Below are 22,059 nucleotides of genomic sequence, written 5' to 3'. Positions count from 1 at the left end.
AGCTCCAGCGGCCACTCAGCCTACTATGCGATGTTCCTCCTGGTCGCGCTCTCGTCTCCCACATGGCGTCCGCTCTCCGCCCCGGCATGTGCAACCGCAGCGGGTACCTCCCGGGCCGATCCAGCACTGTGAGAAGAGCAATGACCCAGTATTACGGAGCATATGGAATAAATAGAGCATATGAAGCTAGCAATGCGCGTCACACCAGTATTACAGAGCTTAACATCACGGCTGGTGCGAATCGTAACGTACTAAGCATGTGCCAGTATAACTTATATATAGTATAAATATCGCATATATGCCAAAGGGCAGTTCAATTCCACACATTCTAACGTTGAGTTCTTGGGACTGAAATATTCCACAGAAAGCTCACTGAGCAGTTCAGAACTGTGAGCATATATGCCAAAGCGCAGTTCAATTCCACACATTCTAACGTTGAGTTCTTGGGACTGAAATATTCCACAGAAAGCTCACTGAGCAGTTCAGAACTGTGAAATATTAAGCAGAATTACACTCAGGCGAATTTAAGTCTTGTAGCAATTTCAGTATTAAGCATGTAATTAGCACATTAGCAGTTTCAACAGAATAATAGATTTGAAATCGAATAAGACATGAGCAATACAGAGGGTTCCATGATGATAATTAGCTAATGTGGCTGCTTGATGGGTTCCGTTAGTGTTACATACATAGTAGTATGAGGCTGATTCTTCAGCTTTGAACCAATCCCAGCTATCCCATACCTCACACCGCTTCTACAAGCTTTTCCCGAACTGAATTCTGATCTGTTATAGGTTCAATGCTGCAAATGAAAAGAAAATATATCTCAGTATTTCGTGAAAATCTAAAAACAAAAAAAGGATGCTGTTACGGCGTGGACGGGTACGATGGGAAGATCACGGCGGAGAGTGGAGTAGAAGGCTGGATTGAGAATTCGAGCGCAAAGGATAGCGAGGAAGTGGTGCAGCGGGAGGTTCGCCGGCAGCGGCGGCAGAAGCGCTCACAGCCACCGTCGAAGGTAACCCGCCCACCTTGGGAGGTTTATTCCTTCTTCGATAAGTCCTATTACAATCTCTAAGTGCCCTTTATATAATAGGTGCACTCCTAACAAACCAAAATAGATTTCCTAAATATAGATTTCCTAAATATCCTCCCTTTCCTCTCCTAACTTAATCAGCCAGCCCCTTAGCCACGGCTGGGCCTGGGCCGGCGCCTATTCTGACGCCCTACAAAGGCATCTATAACACTTCCCTCCTCCCCAACAAACAGCTCGTCCGTGAGCTGGAATGCTGGATAGCGCTCCTTGAAGTCATCAATATCTTCCCAAGTAGAATCAGCCGCAGTCCGCCCTTCCCAATGAACAAGAAGTTGCCAGCAACCCCGGTTCAAGCGAGCACGCACCACTGCAGCTGGAGTAGGAATGACACGGCCATGAAGCGTGGATGGAAGAGGAACAATGGCGTCTGGAGGATCCCCATCATACTTCTTCAGCAGCGCCACATGAAAGACATCATGAATACGAGCCTTCGGCGGAAGACGCAGACGATAAGCCACGGCGCCCAAGCGCTCAACAATTTGATAGGGTCCAAAGAACCGCGGCCCTAGCTTGGAGGAGGCCGCCAGAGTAATACCAACAGCTGTGCGGTGATGAAGGCGGAGCAGCACCCAGTCACCTACAGCAAACTGCACAAACCGGCGCTTCTTGTCATGGATCTCCCGCATAGTGTCCTGAGCCAATACCAAACGATCACGAATGTCCAGCAGGAACTCATCACGGTCACGAAGCTGGCAATCAACTGCAGCCACCTGAGCCGACCCAGGAAGATAGGAAACCATCGATGGTGGAGACCGGCCATACAACACCTCAAACGGTGTAGCATGCAAGGCAGACTGGTAGGAAGTATTATAGTAGAATTCCGCCCAAGGAAGCCACTGCAACCAAGAACGAGGCCGATCCCCGCCTAAACAATGCAGGTACATAACTATGATACAATTAGTGACCTTAGATTGCCCATCTGTCTGTGGATGAAATGCGGAACTGCGTAGTAAGGTCACACCAGCCAGCTTGAAAAGCTCCTCCCAAAAATTGCTAGTGAAAACAGCATCTCGATCACTCACAATAGAACATGGAAATCCATGCAGCCGCACAATGTTGTCGAAGAAGGCACGAGCGACGGAGCTAGCTGAGTAGGGGTGACTCAGGGCGATGAAATGCGCCATCTTGGAGAAGCGATCAACCACAGTAAGAATCACGGACTTGCCGCCCACACGCGGAAAGCCCTCAACAAAGTCCATGGCGATGTCGCTCCACACATGTTCAGGAACAGGAAGTGGCTGAAGAAGACCAGCGGGATGCAGGTGTTCGGTTTTATTACGCTGACAAACAGCGCGGCCTTTGACAAAGTCTCGAACCAGCCTATGCGTGCGTCGATTGTAGAAGGATGCACGCAGCCTGTGGAGTGTCTTCTGCGAGCCTTCATGACCGGCAGTGTGAGCCTCACGCAATAGCTACGGCCAGAGTGGCGATTCATCAAGAACGAAGGGACGTCCTTGGTACAACAGTAGACCGTCCACCATCGCCCAGCCATCAGGCGCAGTGCCAGCAATGATTTGCGCCTGGAGTTCCTGGGCCTAAGAGTCGCGCTGAATCTCAGCGCGCAGGACATCATATATGGCGAACGAAGGCCCGGAGAGTGCACATGCAGCCACAGTACCGGAGTCCATATCACGGCGTGATAATGCGTCCGCCACTGTGTTTAGCTTCCCTGGTCTGTACTCAACTGAGAGATCATATCCGAATAACTTGGTGACCCAAGTGTGCTGCGGTATCGTCGTTAGGCGCTGGTCGAGAATAAACTTCAGGCTCCAATGATCCGTCCTCACAGTAAAGGCACGTCCCCAGAGATAAGGCCGCCAATGACGAAGTGCCTTGACGAGACCAATCAACTCCCGCTCATAGGCTGGAAGCTTGCCATGGTGGGGCGCCACAGCGCGGCTGAAGAAGGCCACCGCACCATCTCCTTGGTGGAGGACTGCACCAAAACTAGCCCCTGACGCGTCACAGTCAACGATGAAGCGCTTGTCGAAGTCAGGCAGTTGAAGTAGAGGGGCGGACGTCAACGCCCTCTTGAGCGCTAGGAAGGCCTCTTCTGCTGCCGGTGTCCAGGAAAACGCCTCACGCTTGAGAAGCATCGTGAGGGGCGCAGCCACACCACCATAGCCTGCGAATGAACTTCCGATAATATCATGTGAGGCCGAGAAACCCGCGGAGGGCGCGAGCTATCGTCGACCGCGGCCAAGCTTCCACCGCCTCGACCTTCGCTAGATCCATAGCAACTCCAGCGGCCGAAATGATGTGTCCAAGGTAGCCGACTGAGAGTTCGCCAAAGAAACATTTGGAGCACTTGGCGAAGAGATGGTGCACGCGCATCTGCTGCAGCACAGTCCGCACATGCTGCAAGTGCTCGGCCCATGTCGAACTGAAGATCAAAATGTCATCAAAAAATACAAGCACGAAACAACGGATATATGACTTCAAAATGTCATTCATAAGTACTTGGAAGGTGGCAGGCGCGTTGGTGAGACCGAAGGGCATGACGAGGAACTCGAAATGACCGCGATGCGTCCGGAACGCGGTCTTGGCAATGTTGTCCGGGTGCATGCGCACCTGGTGATATCCGATACGAAGATCGATCTTGGTGAAGAAACGAGCCCCCTTCAACTCGTCAAGGAGTTCATCAACCACCGGAATAGGAAACTTGTCTTTGATGGTGCTGTCATTAAGAGCACGAAAGTCGACGTAGAAGCGCCAACTGCCATCTTGCTTGCGAACGAGGAGCACCGAGGAGGAGAACGACGAAGTCGACTCCCGGATGATCCCTTGCTGCAACATATCATCGCACTGCCGTTCAATCTCATCCTTGAGGAGCTGTGGGTAGCGGTAGGGCCACACAGCCACCGGTGGGGAACCAGGAACGAGGTGAATACGGTGGTCATGGCATCGGCTTGGAGGCAGCCCGCGCGACTCCTCGAAGATGTCTACATAGGACAGCAGCAGCTCCTCCAATATAGTTCGGGGATCAGCGATAGCATGGGCAGCCAACGCCTTGTTGCCCAGACCAGTCCACCTATGAGCACGCCCTCGGTACCAAAAGGCCATCGAGAGGGCGTCGAAGTCCCAAACGATAGGCCCCAAAGAGCGCAGCCACTGAACGCCGAGAACCAAGTCAAAGCCGCCCAAGTCGAGGGCGACACAGTCGATGGAGAAGGGTTCCTCATAGATGAGAACCTCCATGGCAAGGCACATGCCGGGGCTACAGACACGATCACCATTCGCGACCAACACGGACAGCCCATCACGTGACGAGACTGGCAAGCCCAGGTGAGCGGCCACCTCCATATGGATGAAGGTGTGCGTGCTGCCGGTATCAACCAACGCTTTGAGTGGAACACCCGCGATCGTCACCTGTAACATCATAGAGATAGCATGGCCGAGGCCAGTCAATGCATGTAGGGAGATCTCCAAGTTAGAGATGTCATCGCCGAGCGGGTCCTCGCCTTCCTCAAGCTCCATGAGGAAGACGCCCTTCGCCGCACACTTGTGATCCTTGGAGTATGGTTCCGGGCAGAAATAGCACTGCCCGTTCTGCCTCTTCTCTTGCATCTCGGCCGGTGTTAGACGACGAAAGCGAGAACGTATCCCTTCTGACTTGCCGTCCTGCAGACTAGCAGCAGAGCCTGTAGCGCTGGTCGAAGCCAAGGCGCGGCGAGTGGATGACTTCGGTGGTGCCGAGCTGTTAACGGTGGAGGCCTGCTCTTGCCGTTGTTCATAGGCCCGTGCTAAGCCCATGGCCTGCTGTAGATTGACAGGGTGCTGCATCTCCACATCAGCAGCGAGCGGCTGTCCCAAGCCACCGGTGTAAAGATCAATGGTCGTCCGCGTGGCGAGGTTGTCGCAACGCGAAAGCAGGGCGAGGAAGCGGCACGAGTACTCCTCCACAGTGCCCGTGCGGACTAGGGCCTTGATCTCACCAACAGAGTTGGTGCGGATGGGTGGCCCGAAGCGAAGGTTGACGAACTCGACGAAGCGTGGCCAAGAAACCATCCCAAAGTCGCGCTCCATCTGATAGTACCACTCGGCTACAATGCCATCCAGATGCAATGACGCCATCCACACCTTCTCATCCTCTGGCACACGATGCCCGCGGAAGTAGTTGTCACACTTATTGAGCCAATTCAAGGGATCCGCCTCGCCATTGAAGCTAGGAAATGGAATTTTGGGTGGGCAATCACTACACCACAGCCCCAGAATGGCGATGCACCATTGGTCGCTATAGGTGGATACAGCGACGCACTATCGATCGGTATAGATCTTTGCCGACACTTAACTACTGCCGCTGAAAGTGGCATAGGGATAGGGTTATAGCGACCGACATACTTTTAGCGACCGATAGTCTGACAAAATGCTGAAGCAATACCGACCAATAGGCTGATGGCATATAGTAGTTTTACCATCCAACAGTTTAAGGCTAAAGGGATTTATACCAACCAACAATCCAACGCATAGATCACATGACGCAAAAATACATTATTAATCTCACATTAACCAAATTACAGTATTCTTTTAGACATGAAACATACAAGGTCACATTCAACATGAGACACAAAATCGAGTCACAATGACATAGCTTAGATTTCATTCATGCCAATTGGTACATGTAATAGTTATGCTGGGTTGCACACCTCACAGTAACATGAGACACCAAATTTCAATATTCTTCACAACACATAAGTCTAGCTTGCACACCTCACAGCTAACATGCCCAAGGAGTTCTTTACAAAATGTTACATCATCCAAAGCAACTAGCATCCATCCCCAAGCAGTTCTTTACAAAATGCTATATCATCCAAAGCAACTAGCATCCATCGATGTTTCATCTCCATCTCACAAAATGTTTGATCTGCTTGCTGACACAAAATAATCACGTTACATCTAGCGCCTTTAAAAAAGGGCGTACCCAGTGTAGAGAGCTCCCGCTCTGTGCGGGGTCTAAGGAAGGGTGTTAGTGGCAAGCCTTACCCTCGCCTGTGCAATGCGAGGAGACCGCGACTCGAACCCAGGACCTTCCGGTCATAGGCAGTAAGACTCTACCGCTTGCACCAGGCCCGCCCTTCCAACTGAAAAAAAAATCAAAACTTTTTTTCAGCTCCAACTACTAGTGTGTGCTGCCTTATTTTCAGCTCATGTATTATCTGAAATTCAACACAAAGCTGGCCATACACCACATATACTTATATGCACATATGCAATTGAACAAGCAACTTAACATCTCAAAGATGTGTACACTAACCCCAGTTCCAGCCGCTTCAATGAGTTTTGGGTGCACGCCTCTCCTCCCCTGCTACAAGACCAACATAGCACATATTAGTAAGGTCAGAAGAGTATATAAGTTCATGACCATAACCAGTATAAAAAAAGACAAGTCCAGTAACTAAGAACACAAATCTATTCTAGATTCAATTTATAGTTTCCTTTCAGTACATCATCAAGATAATATTTTCATAACTATCCATTTTCTGTTATGAACAGCAGATTTGCACAGATTTCATAATCTATCTACTGCTATTATGAATTAGGCAACATCCATCATCTAACTCCTATCCCCAAGTAAGCAGCAGCTGCAACAGCAAATCCCACCCCCACCCGCAGTGGATCAGATCAGGTAAAGAAGGTTTTGTACAGAAAGAGGGAAAGAGGAGAACAAATAGAGCATGTCATTACCAAAGTAATGTAGGATTCAGAGAGAAAAAAGGGGATATTCACCTTTGTGCTAGCAACATGTCCTTCTTGAGTGTACCTTCGTACTATAATGCAAGAACTACCAAACATGAGCTAAAATGATTTTTATAGAATAAGCAATGTGGGCTTTGGCATGGCAAGTGAGAGGGAGTCTACCCTGGCCATTGCTGATCTTCGTCTAAGTAATCTCCTAATGTGTTTCTTTGGTCAGCACCTCGTTGTTGGCCAATGCTGGATTACCTGAAGTGATCTGCTCTTTACTTGATGCCTTTACAGGCTAGCTTTACTAACCTGTATATAAACACCAAGAGGTCAAACAAATCCAACCAGGCACACTTTTCATAGAAAAATAAACAAAAAGTTATGAACAAATGAAATAGCTGTAAAGTTTAAAGGAAAATAAGTTAATTGGATGCAGATAATAAAGTGTATTTGAAAGCTATGTCAGGTATTATTTGCAGTTAACTTCCCATAGACAAACAAACAAACAAAAAATGAATATAAGCAAATAGCCAAAGACCAAGGGTTAATAAGTTACACATGCAGGGAGTTTAAAGTTATTTGAGGCAAGTCGTTACTAAAATATGCTTTCTAAAATATATCTTATAGAGCCCAAGCTAAGTAAATTGCTGCAGTTAACTTCCCACTGGATGTTGTATTTGCATCATAGAATCAAAAGTTTTTCGTTGTTCTTGGCTAAGTAAATTTCTGAAAGCACACCGACAAAAGAATAACGGAAGGCAAATGACATCGTTAATATCAACAGAAACTTAGAGCCAAGACCCAAGAACACTGACACAAGAGATCAATTTGTTTAGGAAAAACATGGGACTTTGAGCTTAGCAGTCAAGAGTAATGAGAAGAGATATTACCTGAACCAAATAGTCAGGCATACAAGTTTAACTTGACCAAGGCTGAGACAGCGCTATAATTTTTTTTTGTAATTTTTTTTTGAAATATTTCTTGATTCCTAATTCCTACACATTTACAGCTAATATATCATAATCAATAAATACCAAAGGCAAACCTCTCAAACTTAGTTTTTTCACTTAAGGTGGACTGTATTCCGATCTGTGAGGTTAGCTCAACATAAACTTAGAGCCAAGACCCAAGAACACTGACACAAGAGAGCAATTTGTTTAGGAAAAACATGGGACTTTGAGCTCAGCAGTCAAGAGTAATGAGAAGAGATATTACCTGAACCAAATAGCCAGGCATACAAGTTTAACTTGACCAAGGCTGAGACAGCGCTATAATTTTGTTTTTTGTAAAATTTTTTTTGAAATATTTCTTGATTCCTAATTCCTACACATTTACAGCTAGTATATCATAATCAATAAATACCAAAGGCAAGCCTCTCAAACTTAGTTTTTTCACTTAAGGTGGACTGTATTCCGATCTGTGAGGTTAGCTCAACAGAAACTTAGAGCCAAGACCCAAGAACACTGACACAAGAGAGCAATTTGTTTAGGAAAAACATGGGACTTTGAGCTCAGCAGTCAAGACTCAAGAGTAATGAGAAGAGATATTACCTGAACCAAATAGTCAGGCATACAAGTTTAACTTGACCAAGGCTGAGACAACGTTATAATTTTGTTTTTTGTAATTTTTTTTGAAATATTTCTTGATTCCTAATTCCTACACATTTACAGCTAGTATATCATAATCAATAAATACCAAAGGCAAGCCTCTCAAACTTAGTTTTTTCACTTAAGGTGGACTGTATTCCGATCTGTGAGGTTAGCTTGTAGTTGGTACATGAGAATTGATATTTTCTAATGCAATAAACGGGTGTTATCCTCATATTTGTAGATTATATAAGAACAACACATGCGCAGATATGTTCCCTATTCAACATTCTGTTAAACACTTCAATGATACATCAGAAGTTCAATTTGTACACCAACAGTTTAAATAGTTGTTGGACCATCACTGAACAAGACTTTTTATTGATAATAACTCAATTCGAAATAGATATGGTCCTCATAACAGATTAGAGAATTGCATAGCAAATAAATTGCAGGAACATCTTAACATACAACTTTGGTAAAAGAACAAAGACCTGGTATCCAAAGCGTTGAAAGGCTTGAAGAGCTAATACTGACAAAATCAAAGCCTGCTGCAGCCATCTAATTTAAGAACTGACAAATTGGTTCTCTGAAACAAACCTAGTAACTCATGCCTGCATGGAACAACAAGCGTCAGTTAGATACACCGAATTAGGTGTCCTCTTTTTGCAGTTTTGGCATAGTGAATATCATACTATATGTTCATATCATAAGGTTGCAATGATATCAATTCATATGCACTGATGATAACTTAAGTTCACAAAAATAAATCTAATACAAGGTATGTATCGATGACTCAGTTAGTACTTGTAACGTGACACTTGCTGCAAGAAACAAAGTAAAACAAAGACATTATCATTTTTCCCAAATGGACAGACTTGCTCAATAGTTCTCATGGCTTTCAGTAGATATCGTAGTAGTATGAACTATGAAAGGAAGAAAAGCAATCTCTAGACAGACCAAAATCTTTCTGTTAAACACATCAGTGATTGGCCTATCTACTTGTAGAAGCTATTCAATCAAACCAAAATGCATTCACCAGATAGAGGATGTAGACAAGGCCTACAGATTTGAGAGGGGAGGGATAGGAAGACGTGCATCACGGTCACAGCCTGGAGAGGGAGCAGTCGGCACAGAAACCTGCGAACGGCGGCAGATTGGAGGGGACCGAGCACCAGCGGAGGACCAGGTCTTGGCGAGGTCGAGGACGCAGCACGAGATCCACAGAATGGAGGGTGGGCAACGATGAGGGCTGCCTGCGATGGATCTAGGTATGGTGCAGGATCCGGGAGGGGGAGGAGGACGGGAACCGATACCGGGAGAGGAAGCTACCCACGGAGCGCCGCCGGCTGTGTGAACCACCGGGAGCTGCCGCCGGGTCGAGCCACGCTGCGCTGCTAGCCGCGAGCGGGATCTGAGAGGGGCAGAGGGCAGGACATCAAGAGCACGGGTGAGAGTTGGGCGGCGGCAGCGACGGCGGATTTGGGCGGCGGCGATTTGGTGGAGGGCGCAGGAGTAGGTGACAGAGGCGGCGGAGTTGGGAAGCTGGAGACTGAGCAACGAAGAGGTAGGGTTTGGAGAGCGTGGTATTTGGACCTTAGGATTTCTCCACGAATGGGCCTTTTTGACGTTTTCTGGGCCTCCTTTATTTTTTGAGAGCTATAGCGACCAAAGGTTCGTCCTCTTTATTGATATGTCCCGATTGATTGTTTGACAGTACACACAAATATCTATACCGACCGATCGTTCGATGTAAAAGGTACATTTGCCGACACTTAGTCTGTAGACTAGCTATACCGACCGACGGTTCAATGGTATTAGTATATTTATAACGACACACATGTGACGCTATATTAGTGTTGTGGTGTAGTGGATGAGGCTCCCGGCGGCCTTCGACGTCGCCTGGATGACGGTCGCCGCGATCGAAGAGACGGTAGTCGCGGCCTCCGCGATCGAACTCCCGGCCGCCCCCTGTCCCAGTCGAAGCCGCGATCGAACTCCCGGCCGGCCCTGTCCCGGTCGAAGCCATAGAAATCACGGACGAATTCACGACCGTGATCACGGTCGTAGCCGCCCCAGTCACGCGCGTAGGGGCCGCGCTCGAAGTCCCTGTCGCCCCTGTAATCGCGTCCGTATCTGGCCACAGAGTCGCGATCGATGCGACCCGTCTCGCGACGACCGAAACGATCGCGCGGGTCCAGGAACCGCTCGCGGTCACACAGAGTCCGCGCACGGAACTCCTCCCAGGCGCGGTTCGGATCCACGTCGTCGTCATGAGCATCACCGCCGTCGCGGTTGTTGTCTCTGCCGGCGCGAATGTCATCCCCGCTACCCGCAACGTCATCCGTGGCAGCGCCCTTGCCGGCATCGGCCTTGCCGGACTCGATGCGCGCCAGCCGCTAGTCATGGGAGTTGAGGCGATTGGTGATGGTGGTGAGCTGACCCAAGATACGATCCAATTTGGCATCCATGGCCGCAGGATCTTGGGTGGCGGACATAGTGATCGATGCACCCATGAAGGTCTCTGATACCAAATTGTTACGGCGTGGACGGGTACGATGGGAAGATCGCAGGGGAGAGTGGAGTAGAAGGCTGGATTGAGAATTGGAGCGCAAGGGATAGCGAGGAAGTGGTGCAGCGGGAGGTTCGCCGGCGGCAGCGGCAGAAGCGCTCGCAGCCACCGTCGAAGGTAACCCACCCACCTTGGGAGGTTTATTCCTTCTTCGATAAGTCCTATTACAATCTCTAAGTGCCCTTTATATAATAGGTGCACTCCTAACAAACCAAAATAGATTTCCTAAATATCCTCCCTTTCCTCTCCTAACTTAATCAGCCAGCCCCTTAGCCACGGTTGGGCCTGGGCCGACGCCTATACTGACGCCCTACAAAGGCATCTATAACAGATGCTTGCTAGTATTACCAAATGAAACTTGCCTGTAAAGTATTTCTCCTCCATTTATCACCTTCTTAGATATCCAATCAGGAGCTAGATCCTCTAAAATATGCAGATGCTCTTCTACCTCTCCTATAAGTAAAGAAGATGATATAATCAGCATTGCTCACAAAATAACAAGTGTAAGTTGGAGTTGTTATACTGATCATCATTACCCATCTGTTCTACCTCCAAGTTGTTAGCAAGAATATTGTGGAAAAGTTCATGTTTTGTAATTAGCGAATTTTTGGTAGAATGAGAAATATCGCAGACAATGTCAAATGTGGAACGTAATGAAGCCATCTTTTCCTGGGTACCCACTGGGTCTGCCAGATTGATTTTGTCTTTATCACTAAAGAAGACATGATCATTCTCCTTCAAGGAAAAAGGTCATATGGTCAGGAAATAACCGATAGACAAATGAACATTGTAGAATTGTTCAAGTCTTCCAACTTTTACAATAAAAGAAAAAAAGGGCAGGAAGCAAGAAATCTATTAGTCATACACCATGCCATACCTAGAAAATTAAGAGTACTTTTTTCTATAGTGAATTTCTACAGGCAAAAAGAGAAACTGTCATCCTGGTACCACTGTGCCTTAGCGCATAAAATTTCAAGTTATGTAAGAATAAGATATCGTGGATTATTAGTAGTCCGATGGCTGGCTTGTTTCTACAGCATGAACAACTGCACTGCTAACATTCTAGGTATTATTGAACCGTTGTGTATTCATGTTCCCTTAATTGCACAATTAAATGCAGAAATAGCTATCCACAGTTATTCTGTTGCCGTGTTGCGTGCTAGGTTTTTCACAGCAATCCAGGCACAAGCATTTGTTTCTAGTTTATGATATTCACAATGGCATCTCTGATCTTGTAGCATGTAATTATGTGCTGATCTATACACAAAAAGATAAATACAATTCTATGTGATGGATGGAAATCAAGATACCTCTAATGACTTGTTGAAACTAGATGAGTCTTCTGAGAAAATTCCCTTTTTAGATGTAGCCTCATGTTCCATTCTATCATGATAAGAAGGGCTTCCTCCTTCAAATTTTAAAGATGTATTTAGTGATCTGCGGGCAGAACTGGCTGAACGTGGTTCAGAAATGTGTCCACATGTGGCCTCGAGTTTCTCAAGTGAAGTTGGCAATGGCCTTTTGGGTGTCTGCATGTAAAGTAATCTGCTGCTCTCCCTCTATACGCGCTGCAGGGGCAGGCGCCGAAAGGGCTCCCCTACTGCTGCACTGTAGTCGCGGCAGGGGCAGGCGCCGAAAGGCTCCCATGCCACACTGTAGCCACAGCAGGGGCAGGCGTCAAAGTCAGTCCTGCTGTCACATCTAGTCATTGTAGCAGCATGACAGTCTGGCATATCTGTGTACTAGGAATCTAGGATAAGATGAGTAGAGTTGTATATATAGCTTCCCACTGCAACTCAGTAAAGGCGGTTCAGTTTGCCACATCCAGAAGCAGAGCTTTCACCAGCACTGGGCTTGTGCTGTGTGTGTGTGAGCTGTTCTCAATATCTTCTTCTACCTCTAGCCATAGTGAGTGAGTGTGCTGGTAAGCTTACTGCTTACCTGTGCAGGGCAGCCGAGGGACCAACACTGCATTGCTGGTGTTTGAGCCAACAATGGTGACTCTGAGGTCTCTTGTTTTGGCGTACCCTTTTGACAACAAGAGATCGAATGACGACTTGGAGTAACAGAAATTTCAGAGTTCACTGTAACTGAAGCATGTTTGTCTTGCTTTTTAGGGCTTCTGTTTGTTCCTTCTGTATCATAAGCACTCACAGAGCTCAGTTTTGTTGGATCAGGTAGCAATTGAGTCTTTTCAGCTCCATCAGTAATGACTTTCTGGGACATTAGCCTTGGAAAAGATTGTGGAAAGTGGGAAGCATTTGAGAATTCAGTTGTGCCCTGCAGATGTGGCTCAGCAGCATGCCCATTCTGTGATGCCTCAAGATATAACTGGCCCCTGGACCTCGAGTTAAAGGGTTCTGGTAAGATTGCCTCCGGAATGTCTGTGCCCTGCATAAATAACAATTCCGACTAGAATGCTGAGTGAATTATCCTGGCCTAGAGACTAATAAAATCGAAAGTGCATGAGTCACCTCCTAAAAAAAGACATGCTGAAGGCCTACTTCAGTTGAAGTGCTCCAAGCAAACTAGGGGAAATAATAAACAGTGAAGATCTACTAATGAACAACTACCTAAGGAGGGCCGATTTAAATTAAGTTTAGTACCTTATGATGAGTATCCAAAAATGCAAATTGCCCATGGATGGAGACTGATCAGGACTTGTGCATTCCACAACATCCATTACAAGTATGATTTCCATATCAGCATACATGCATAGGCTTTTCTCATCATGTAGAAGTATCCTCTTAATCTGGATTGCTTCTGGAAACAAATGCTTCATTTGAGCCAAATGACTGTACGATGACTTCCTGCAATGCAGAAAGGTTATCACCCAACTGTAACAAACAAACGAATAAAAAATATTCTACACATATACTTTTGTTTTAGTTATTACCTTTTTGTGAGTATTTCCACCTGGGTGGCAATATTATTAAATGTAGCCATCCTCTTCCGCAGGCGTAGCAACCTTATAGAACTCTCCATTCTATTAAAAAGATTCAGTAAATCCTTGTGTCTGCCATTGTGAACAAGAAAGACAAGGTGAATAATCATGGCTAGGAAGCACAAATATGCATGAGATATTGAGATGAAATTAAAAGCGGCTCACCTCTCAAGAAGTTCAATGCTTCTTGAAATATGAGACCGGCTCACACCAGGCGAAATACTGTCATTATAGTCTTCATCATCTGTGTCACCCTCATCTTCCACGAACTGATTTGCAAATCTGTCTTTGTACCTCTCTGCAAGTAAATTCCTTGCCAGCGAACTCACAACAACCCCTTTGCTTCTAGATTCAAGCTTCTCTGGAGTGGGTGATTCAATTTTGCTTCCAGCATCTTCTGTGTCAACTTTCATCTTGTGCATAGTTGCAGGGCTACTCGAATCATCATCATTAGACATTTGCGGTAATCCTTTCTCAAGGTCAAGCTGAGTAGCATCCCCCTCACTCATTTTCAGGTCCCTACACTACAATAATGGGATTATAAGTAATATGCTACGAACTAAATCAAACACAAATCCAACATTCATAGAAGAACATGGGTGAACTTAGCAAACATCAACTTCACAGTCATACGGTCTCATACCTCTATCCTCTAGTAACACCACCAAGGTATTTCACAACCATCTAATCACAATCACTCCAATAAAAAATATTTACCAAAAAAATAACAAATTCTCTACTCGTGGAAATATACATGAATTAGGACCAATCCGTGCAAGAAAAATCAAGGGGTTTTACATCCACCAGAATTTGGTGGCAAGAATGTGAGGTATGTAAAATTCGGTGGGAGCCTCAAAAAAATAAAACGGTGAACAGAGATACCTACAATCTAATATGGAGTTCGCTAAAATAATGTGAAATTCTAGCTATCACTCCGTAAAAGTTAATACAGAAATCGGGTGGAAACAACTAGCGTAGTAACTAAAAAAATTGAGTGAACTGCACACAAATTACGCCAAACCCTAGACATTAACCCACCAGGCCACCACATAGCACAACACAACAGCTGACCACACAAACCACCGCAACTCGAACCAACGCCTTGCGAATGCAGAGGCAAAACGAACACTCCGCCGGAGGGCACGTGGGAGAGTGGCAGAAGAAAGGAAAGCATCGTAATAAAATTCCTAAAGCACAAGTAAACAGAAGACCAGATCTTCAAAGTTTACCCACAGCTAGAGCTCGTGGTGCGCTCGGCGTCTCAGATCCGGAGGAGGTCCGAGAATGGGCGCTTCAGACGCAGGATTTCGCGGCGGGAGTCGGCCGGCAGCGGCGAGCATGCGCCGTTGCGGAAGGGAGAGGGGGGGGGGGGGGGGGGGGGGGGGGGGGGGAATGCGAAGCCGAAATAAAGAAAGAACGGTGCGCTTCAAAAAAAGGTGGAGCAAAGCAAACGTTCCCCAACACGAGCCCAACGGCTATATTTTGGGCCCTTTTTATACGTCAGCGCTAACGAATCACATGGGCCGTTCCTTGCTTCACGCTTTCAGCCCACTTGTTCGTTCGGTTGCTTCCCGTTCCGACCCATGAACCTCTAGCTAGCTGGTTTCCCCTGTCGCTGCTTCTCGACCTTTCTTTCCCCTCTGCCACAGGCGAAAGCGAGGTGATTTGGATCCCGGCGTCGATTTCCCCGGCTCCTCCTCGCCTCAGGTGGCCGCTCCGGCACCGGAGGTGGAGAGGAGTCGCGGGATCGATGGCCGGTGTACATACTCTCCCTTATTAGCTTATATCTAGGTAAGATTTACCCCGTACCCTTCTTCAGCGGCGGCTTCGGCTTGGTCTCTGACGACCTCCGGCATGGTTCCTCGTACGGACAAGATGAGGGACGTGGTGTTGGTCCCGGTGGCTTTCTATTGCCGTCCGGTTCTTTTGTCCCTACAGGAGGTTTCCGGCGACAGTGGAGGTGTCGAAGCCTTCTCCGGAGATGGTTCTGTGGGATTTGTTTTTTCCCTGCTCGAGAAATCAGGTTGGTTGCTTTCCCTAGGGTTGCTTTGTCGCTGGGTGTTTCGGGGTCACCGGCGGTGCTTGTGGCGTCCGATCCCGTACTCTTGGCGAGGATATGGCCACTGGCCATCATTTGCTCGGGCGTTCAGCGTTTAAGGTGCACATCTTGTTATGTGACGATTGATGTAGCTTCAAAACCGTATGTTGCTTCTTTGGAAGCTTCTTCGTTGAGGTGGGATTCGGCTTCAAGCTGCAAGCTCGGCGTTCGTTTCTACGTCGAGTGGTGGCTCCGTTCTCTGGCGACGAAGACGACCGGGAGATCTTTGCAAGGACCAGGATGTAATTTTTATTTTATTCAGGGGTGTCTTTGTAAGGATGTATGTGTAATATTTTATATGAATCAATAAAATGCAACCCGGTTTTCTCAAAAAAAAAAAAACTAGCTGGTTTCCCCTGCCCTCTTCATTGTCTGCACAAATATTTTGCTCGTTTCTCAAAAAAAAAATGTTCTCCAATTCAACTCACTAACATTTTCCTGTTCATACAGAATAGGGATTATATCACAAAGGTAGTGGGCCCATGCTAGACTAGGAACTGTAGTATTTTATTTTTGGTTCATCACAATTTATCATACCCGGTGTTTTTGGTGCTTACTGCTTACTAATGGCCTTGAATTCATTTTTTCACCCCAACCACACAATCAGTATCTTACAGAATACTTGCCAATGCTTTTTGGGGCCTGCAGAACAGAAGTGCTTTGGGTGCATGTGACCATTGGCGCGCTCCCACATTGACTGCTAACATGGGGTTCGTATGGGCTGTTACACTTTGCTGACCATCCACTGGAGTTTATTGGATTGAAAATGGTGTATTCATTTATCGTATATGACGTTTTGAGCTGCTTTTGGTTCATCCAGCGAGAAAGACAGTGAGATGGATTTTGTTTTATTTCCACGCAAAAACTAGGACCAGCACGCATATCAAATAATAGACTGTTTCTCTCCAACCCTGAGCCTGTACATAAACATCGAATAAATGGTTTCACAGACGGTCCTCTGAGGCCACACAGGGCAGTGCTCACAAAAACTAGAATCCTCTTCTGAAGCCTATCGACCGAGTCGTGTTCAGAAACGGACGACACAGACTAGTAGGATCTCCCAGAGTGAATCAAGCTACCAGCTCCCATGAAAAGCCCGAAAAGGGCAGCAGTGCTGACAGTGGCTCGTCCAATGTATCTGATCTTTAGCAACCCAGGGATCTGTGGAACAGAATAAGACTGATTAGCACTCATCACAAAAAAAAAAAAAAAATCTAAATTTTATTTCAGATATGTTTTTGTCCTGTTAGTTAAAGTAACAAAGCTACATTGTGCCATGGGTTTGATAATAAATCAAGTCTCCACTAAGTTTAGTTAAATGGACAATGAAGACTGTCTTAATGGGAAAAAAAACATCAGTAGCATCATGGTAAGTAGTGTTATGCTCAGTAGCCGATAAATCCTTTGCATCTTGAATGACTGAACACTGAACAGGACAATCAAATTATTTGCTTCCTACTGTTTCGATGCATCAATATGTAATAATTTATGAATGATGTTCATCCAGAACTCTACGAAAGCAAATACTGAAACGGGGAATCAAATATCAAATAGAGCACTACCACGAAAGCAGTTTTGAATATAAGAAAAAGCAAACAGCCTGTATGCATACCTTGTGTCTGAATGCCTCAAAAGTTCCATAGCAAGCACCTGCGTAGAAATAAACATTATGCCAATTATTAACTTGGTACTCGCATCCTACGGCAGCAGAAAGAAGGAAAACAAAATATGACACTTATTTTCCTGATATTCATATCCTAGGAAGCAGGTAGGCACAAGAGCATTTTGAGAAAACTAGCTACAGCCTAGAACTATAAGCAATCAAGAATTTCAGGCGAGTTATTGCACAGAAGAAGCAAAAGAAGCCAATCATGTATAGCTACCAATCGTAGAAATACTGGTCCTCTAAGACGCACCACAAAAAAGTATATCAATAAAAGTATTAAGACTTTCCAAAGGAGCGTCTTTTCTGCCATACAACAAAAACCAAAAGCAATGACTGTCCAAGTAAGAATGACAGAGACCAGTAGCCTAATACTGTGTGACCATATCCAATCCTTTGTTAAGATTTAAGATTGGTATCCCAACGAGCAAAGTACAAAATCAATCTCAAACGTTGTCATTTAGTCCAAATCAACAAACTAAACCAAACTCCAAACTAAGCGGTACATTCCAAAGTGGCATTGAGCGACTTTTGACACCAGAAGTCATTCACTTAAAACCAATGTTTTCCTAAACGGTAAACGGTAGACAGTCGGCGAGGTCTCGTGTAGCGTTTAGACCGTGTACACGGCGTGTACACGATTTTACACGGATTACTCGTTTTTACTTTATTTGTAAAAATAACTATAATAACCTGTGTATATATTCCTATAACATAGATAATATAGAATTACACAACAACGGTTAGTCCAATAATATAGAATTAAGAACCTAAGTGCTAGACCTAATAGCCTAAGTGCCTAATAAAATACTCCCTCCATCCCAAAATAAGTGCACATCTCGCTTATCGAGGAGTCAAACTCTTTTAAGTTTGACTAAGTATGTAGAAAGTAATATTAATATTTGTATATTCAAATAATTTTATTATGAAAGTATATTCCACAACTAATCTAATGGTACTTATTACACATCATAAACATTGGTAATATTTTGAAAATATTTTATTTTCAAAATATTACCCAGTGTTCGCCTACACGGCCGTGTAGACTGATTACACGGCCGTTTTTTACCGTTTACACGGCGATCCCGTGTAACCTACCGTTTATGGCATAAACTGCACGTTCGGCTACCGAGTAGCGATTACACGCCGAGTAATCGGTCTACACGGCCGTGTAGGCGAACACTCTCAATGCAAAGGCAGGTAGTAGATGCTACATTTTTCATCCCAATTCCTGACAACCACCAGCAAATTCCCCAATTCCTAACAAGCACAGTTCTATCGGCCACTCCCATCTATTCCATGATGGCTCTCGATCTGCCAAAGTGGGTGTTAAAAGCCATTGACAAGAGGAGAAGGGGATTTCTTTGGAAGGGTCAGGAACAAGCCAATGGGGGCAATTGTTTGGTGTCCTGGGAAAGAGTACAACGGCCTCTAGAGTATGGAGGATTGGGGATTCCTAATCTAGAAACCCTTGGCTGGGCACTACGGGTTAGATGGTTGTGGGCTCAAAAAACGGATCTTTCTCGGCCTTGGGCTGGATTCCAAATTCAGGTTCCTCATAATGCCGAGGCATTGTTCAAGATGGCAGTCGACCATATTGTGGGAAATGGTGCTTCCACCCTCTTTTGGAAAGACATGTGGATTGATGGACAAACTATAGAGGAAGTGGCTCCCAACCTGTTCAAGGCCATCCCTAAAAGGATAACTAGAAGACGGACAGTTGCGCAAGCTCTTGTCAATCGAAGTTGGGTTGCAGACATCAAGGGTGCTCTCTCAGTTCAGGTTCTATTGGAATATCTTCGGATTTGGGATCATGTTGAGGGAGTTATCTTGCAGCAAGAAGTTCCAGATCAAATAAGATGGAAACTCTCACAGAATGGAGTATATAGCAGCAAGTCGGCCTATGCTGCATTTTTTGTAGGAACTATTAAATTTGCTCCCTAGAGGAGGATATGGAAGAGTTGGGCGCCTCTCCGTTGCAAATTCTTCATTTGGCTAGCCATCAACAATAGATGTTGGACTGCGGACCGCCTTGCCAAAAGAGGCTTGCCTCATCATGAAGTCTGCCCTCTTTGTAATCAGGAGGAGGAAAACATTCAGTATATATTGGTTGGCTGTGTTTTTACAAGACAGATTTGGTCCCTGATCCTCCAACCTCTTCATCTGTCAGACCTGACTCCCTCAGCTTCTGAGACTCGTTTTTCTTTATGGTGGAAGAGGGCTCTGAGCGCAGTCCTGAAGGGGATAAGGAAAGGACTTAACTCACTAATTATTTTGGTTTCCTGGGAAGTATGGAAGCACAGAAATTCTTGTGTTTTTTGAGAATGCTAGACCCAACATCTACTTGCTGCTTCAGACAGTGTCTGATGAGATCAACATTTGGGGGATGGCTGGAGCATTTGGTGAGGTCGCAGGCCCCAACAGCCTAGGTCTAGGGGGTATTTGGTCGAGGTCGTGTTTGTGTCCGTGGCGCATATATAGGCCTTTTTTTTAGAAGTGTGGGAGTGTGTTCTTGGCTGGGGTTTTAGTCTTTAACCGGACTTTTGTACTATCTTTTCTCTCTTAATGAAATGGCACATAGCTCTCGTGTGTTGTTCGAGAAAAAAAAAATCCTAACAAGCAAATTCACCAAATCACGGCATATATACCAAACCAGTGACAACCCTTAAAGCACAAGCGATTAGGCAAACAAACTCCAACAAGAGCATCGATTTAGTACTACTTCCTAAACATGTTATAGCTCGAGAAGATCCCTGACATCGCACGCTGATATACTTCAAACGTCGATGCATGGGCACTACCGAACTAGATCGAGTAGATAGCACGGATGTATAGAGGTGTAGGGTTTAGTGAGTAAGGTTTTTTTAAATATATAATATAATTAAAAAGTGGAGGAGGTTACCGACGGCTCCGCCGATCGAGCTGCCGACGGCGACTCCGGCGCCCACCTGCGCCATGTAGTTGTTGCTCCTCGTCATCACCTCCTCGCGCTGATCCTCTGACGGCCGGGTTCTTCCGGGTTGGGTTCGTCGTGTTTGCAGTTTGCTCAGATAGGAGGAGTATGATTTTATTTTATGATGGTCAATCTCGGAGAATCAATGAGGCCTAATACAAGCTGTTCTATTTTCGTAACGGACGGCGTCGGATCAATCTGGAGCCGCAAGAAATTGGTCCGGTTGCGGTTGGTACTCTTCAGCACGTATCAGCGTAGTATTACTGGAGAAACTGCCAGGATGGGTTTTCTTGGACTAGAAGTTGTCATCACAGTTTAATTGTAGCCCAAGCAATTATTAAAGCGTCAAAGTTTACTACGTGTGTACGCACTGTGTAGTGCATTTTCCATTTATGTAACTTTCAGAATCCAGAAAGATTACCCGTAGCAATCGATTATTGTGGCTAGCTTCGGTGGGCATCCTTTTGTTCAGTTGATTTCACTGACGTCCTGGGTTGACCACCTGGGAATTGGGCCAGGCCAGGAGACTGCGGCCCCGTTTGGTAGAGCTTTTATTTGGCCTGTTCGCTGGTTGGTTTCGGAGCTGGTTTGGGCTGGCTGGTGCTGGTTTGTTGTGAGAGAAAAACACTGTTGGCTGGCTGGTTTGAGCTGGCTGAAACCAACAAGCGAACAAGCTGATTAGCTCCACCTTCTCTTCTCTAACGCATGTATTGTTCACATGAGCTCTTTTTCACTCTCCTTTCTTCTCCACTCACAGAGCCAGTAGAGTTTTTTTTTTCTTCACCGGCTCTCTGAGAGAACGAGAGGAGAGAGAAAAAAGCTCATGTGAACCGTGCCTGAACAGTGCGTGCATAAGTGAAGCTGGAGCCGGTGGAAGCTTAAATGGGACCTGCATTTCGACTTGATGGCTTCTTCAGCGTATAGAAAGTGTAACTTCAGTGAACACTGAACAAGGTTTTTTTTAAACCGTGAACACTGAACAACTTAACTTGCACATCGGGCCGTGAGAGAATCGCTAGAGCTCCAGTGGCCAATGCAGCGCACAGCCCGGCCGGCCCATCGGCGGAGGCCGAGGGATGTGTAGTGCAAATTTGTGAGCTCTCCAGCCCATGTGCCGTGCACACCGCACCGACGCCGGCCTCCTCGGGCTCCTGCCTCCTGATTAGGCTCGGCTACACTGGAGCAGCCTCGCACACGTTGCACTGTTGCAGTCAACAGAGGCGCATTCTTCTCAAAAAAAAAAGTCAACAGAGGCGCATGTTTCATATTACTTGTTGCGGTGGGATTTAATGGGCTGGATTTAATTAGGATTGACCCATTTTATACTTAATTAAATCAAATTATTCTAAGACTCTAAATGATAGGTCTAATACCGGTACCTTAATAAAATTTATAAAGGATGAGTTTGAAAATTAATTATTGTGCATATTTGTGAGGTTAAAAGAGACGGGCAGGAACACACAAG

General features: G+C 45.9%; 1 protein-coding gene and 1 pseudogene across 1 annotated transcript; both read right to left on the bottom strand.

The window, feature by feature from the left end:
* Window positions 1-741: 741 nt before the first annotated feature.
* LOC136538872 (CDT1-like protein b) lies at window positions 742-15,212 on the bottom strand (annotated as a pseudogene).
* Window positions 15,213-16,844: 1,632 nt separating this feature from the next.
* On the bottom strand, window positions 16,845-20,770 carry LOC136538871 (uncharacterized). Its single transcript, XM_066530810.1, has 3 exons — window positions 20,544-20,770; window positions 17,591-17,628; window positions 16,845-17,139 (listed from the first exon to the last, which is right to left on the bottom strand). The coding sequence occupies exons 1-3, from the start codon at window positions 20,617-20,619 to the stop codon at window positions 17,026-17,028; spliced, it is 228 nt and encodes a 75-aa protein (XP_066386907.1). The 5' UTR covers window positions 20,620-20,770; the 3' UTR covers window positions 16,845-17,025.
* Window positions 20,771-22,059: the final 1,289 nt, after the last annotated feature.

Source organism: Miscanthus floridulus, chromosome 2 (assembly GCF_019320115.1).
Source record: "Miscanthus floridulus cultivar M001 chromosome 2, ASM1932011v1, whole genome shotgun sequence".
Classification (NCBI taxonomy): Eukaryota; Viridiplantae; Streptophyta; class Magnoliopsida; order Poales; family Poaceae; genus Miscanthus; species Miscanthus floridulus.
This window is presented reverse-complemented; position numbering and strand designations above follow the sequence as displayed.

Coding starts and splice junctions, on each gene's coding strand:
- LOC136538871 (XM_066530810.1), bottom strand. CDS start 20,619: ATGACGAGGAGCAACAACTACATGGCGCAGGTGGGCGCCGGAGTCGCC. Junction 17,629..20,543: donor CTCGATCGGCGGAGCCGTCG/GTAACCTCCTCC, acceptor ATTTCTACGCAG/GTGCTTGCTATGGAACTTTT. Junction 17,140..17,590: donor TTGAGGCATTCAGACACAAG/GTATGCATACAG, acceptor TCTGTTCCACAG/ATCCCTGGGTTGCTAAAGAT.